We start from the raw sequence: 2,670 nt of genomic DNA on the forward strand, positions 1-2,670 counted from the left end.
CTCAGACAAAATTATATAAAAGGGAAGTCATCCAGTGACCAAACACCTCCATCACAACCAGCAATACTGCTAAACACACCTGTTCCAAACAGTAGTCAAACCTAAACTTTCGTGAGTAAATTTTAAGGCTTTTACTGTTTTCGTTTTCGGTTTACAGAAATGTATTTTGTATATTCAAATCGAGAAAGTTTTAGGATTATAATTTATACGATATACTGATTTTTTTGTAAGCATTTAGATCTCTACTAAAACATTGTCCATTTCTTCATTATGTTTCAGACCATGAACAAAATCGTATTCGCCGTTCTCGCCCTCGCCGTTCTTGCCATGAACGCCCAAGCCAGCTTCTATGGAGGTCTTGGTGGTCTTGGTGGACTTGGTGGACTTGGATACGGAGGTCTTGGATTCGGTGGACTCGGTGGATTCGGCGGTGGATTCGGTGGTATTGGTGGATTCGGTGGAATCGGCGGCGGATTCGGCGGTATTGGCGGATTTGGTGGAATTGGCGGATTTGGTGGAATCGGTGGTGGATTCGGTGGAATCGGTGGATTCGGCGGTATTGGTGGATTCGGGGGTCTTGGTGGACTGGGCGGTCTTGGAGGCTTTGGCAGACTTGGATTAATCGGTAGGTTTTGTTTTGAAAATTTATCTTGGATTTAGAATTATGCATCATTTTCTTCAAATATTAAAAAAAAAAAAAAAATGTAAAAGTATAATCCCAAGTAATATATTTTAATCTTATAGTTTGCTTTTTAAAACTTATTTATACACATAAATTCTGATTTGTTTAACCGAAATCAAAGCTCTATTACAAATGTTATGTAGCCTATTTATTAATTATGTCAATTGTTTTTTTCCTACAGGAAAAGGCTATTACTACTAAGCTCCTCACCATTGAAGCAAACAATTGTGCATTCTGATGATTTTCGTCATGAAACTGCAATCTGTCTGCCAATGATTAAAAAAAAATACTAATATTATCAGTGTTTTTTTTATTGTTTTAAATTCCGGAATTATGTAAATATTACATGATCATTGTTAACAAGAAACACGCTTTCAAGAAATGTTTATTTACATTTAGGAGATAACGGCTGTTAAACCAGTGAACGACGGGGCGAAACATGAACTATTTAACAAGACCCGCTGGATTACAATGGTTGCACACATACCTTATAGGATATTGATATAAACCAAGACACAAATAGCCGATTTGCCTTTTCTAAACTTGCAGGATACGATTACGTCTCGTTATGTTTATAAAGTCTCTCTAATAGGTGGCTTACAGTAACAATTAATTATTAGTCTTGCTCAGATTGTCTTTATTGGACAAAAAACTAATACGCCCATATTTTTTTAAATGCATAAAAAACATTTTGATAACAAGCACTTAAAGGGAGACAATAAATTATTGTTTTGAAATATATAATAATACACTATTATTTAGTTAACTATAGAGAAAAGCGTGTATCACTATATTATCCGTCAAATAACTTTACTAATGTTTAGGAAGAGAATAAATCCTGGTTATTTAAACTGTAGCGTATTTTATATTTATTTAAAGAAAATAATTTATTTTCTCCCTTTTAGTGCATTATTACATTTAAAATCGCATAAAACGTTTTAAGAACTAGTTTTTAAGTAATAATGCACTAAAAAGGAGACAATAAATTATTTTCTTTAAATATATATTAATACACTACTATTTAAATTACTATAAAGAAAAGCATCTCTTTATAGTAATTTAAATAGGATATTCTCCTTTTTAGTCCATTATTACATAAAAGCTTGTCATTAAGGGGGTAGGCTCAGGTTAAAAAAAACTTTTTAAATACTAGAGAGCAAACCATTTTTCTCAACAGCTTTTTAAAGGTACATCTGAATATGCATTTCCACTTTTAAAAATTTGTTTAATATTTTTTTTAGTAACTATGACAACGGCGACCATCTTGAAAAATTTACCTCTTCGTAGGATTTCCACCATTCATAAAATATTCAATTTTAAGTCCAATAAACAGCCCATATTTTGGGGTACTAAAAATTTTAAGTGCAGATCTTCAAAGTAATTTCTTATGAATTTTCAAATTTTGGATCCGGTAAAAACATTAAATTTTGGGAAATTCTGGGGCATTAAATCTAGTGTTTTTGCAATTTGTGCAATTTTCTTTCATTACTTTAAATTTTTTATTTACAATAGAATTGCATGACTAAAAACTATGAACATAATAATTGGTGTGTAATAGTTTGGAAAAGTAGTACAAGTAACCAGACTGCCTAATAATTTCAGAAAATTTTAATTAATTCACAAAAAAGTAATTAGTCATCAAATTAAGTCAAATTGAAAGTCATTTCTATTGTCTTCAAGTTTTACCCACGTGCTAACTTTGAAAAAAACTGTCAGTTAGATGTGCCCGAAATTTCGATCGTCCGTTTCGATCTAACGACTCCATTGTAACATTTAATATTTAAATTTCTCCAGCCCGTGATTAAATTATCCTCTGTGCGATATCGTCATGACAGGAGTTGTGGAGGTGACGAGATAATCACGTTGAAGCATCACACAAACACGTTTTACCTGCCTAAGTTAATGGTGGGATACTCATCAGTGACCTCTGACCTACATATCTGTTTATAAATCAATGAGATAATTGAAAAATTATAAAAATCACGTGA

At 32.2% G+C, this 2,670-nt stretch overlaps 1 protein-coding gene across 1 annotated transcript; it reads left to right on the top strand.

The window, feature by feature from the left end:
* On the top strand, positions 1-977 carry LOC131941107 (uncharacterized). Its single transcript, XM_059300114.1, has 3 exons — positions 1-111; positions 280-625; positions 864-977. Exons 2-3 carry the CDS (start codon positions 283-285, stop codon positions 881-883), a joined length of 363 nt encoding a protein of 120 aa, XP_059156097.1. The 5' UTR covers positions 1-111; positions 280-282; the 3' UTR covers positions 884-977.
* The last annotated feature ends 1,693 nt before the right edge of the window (positions 978-2,670 follow it).

Source organism: Physella acuta, unplaced genomic scaffold, assembly GCF_028476545.2.
Source record: "Physella acuta isolate Inbredline_101_S28 unplaced genomic scaffold, ASM2847654v3 ptg000345l, whole genome shotgun sequence".
NCBI lineage: Eukaryota > Metazoa > Mollusca > Gastropoda > Physidae > Physella > Physella acuta.

Excerpts from the sequence above, each read along its gene's own strand:
- LOC131941107 (XM_059300114.1), top strand. The coding sequence starts at position 283 with ATGAACAAAATCGTATTCGCCGTTCTCGCCCTCGCCGTTCTTGCCATG. Across the intron at positions 626-863 it reads TGGCAGACTTGGATTAATCG|GAAAAGGCTATTACTACTAA; the intron begins GTAGGTTTTGTT and ends TTTTTCCTACAG.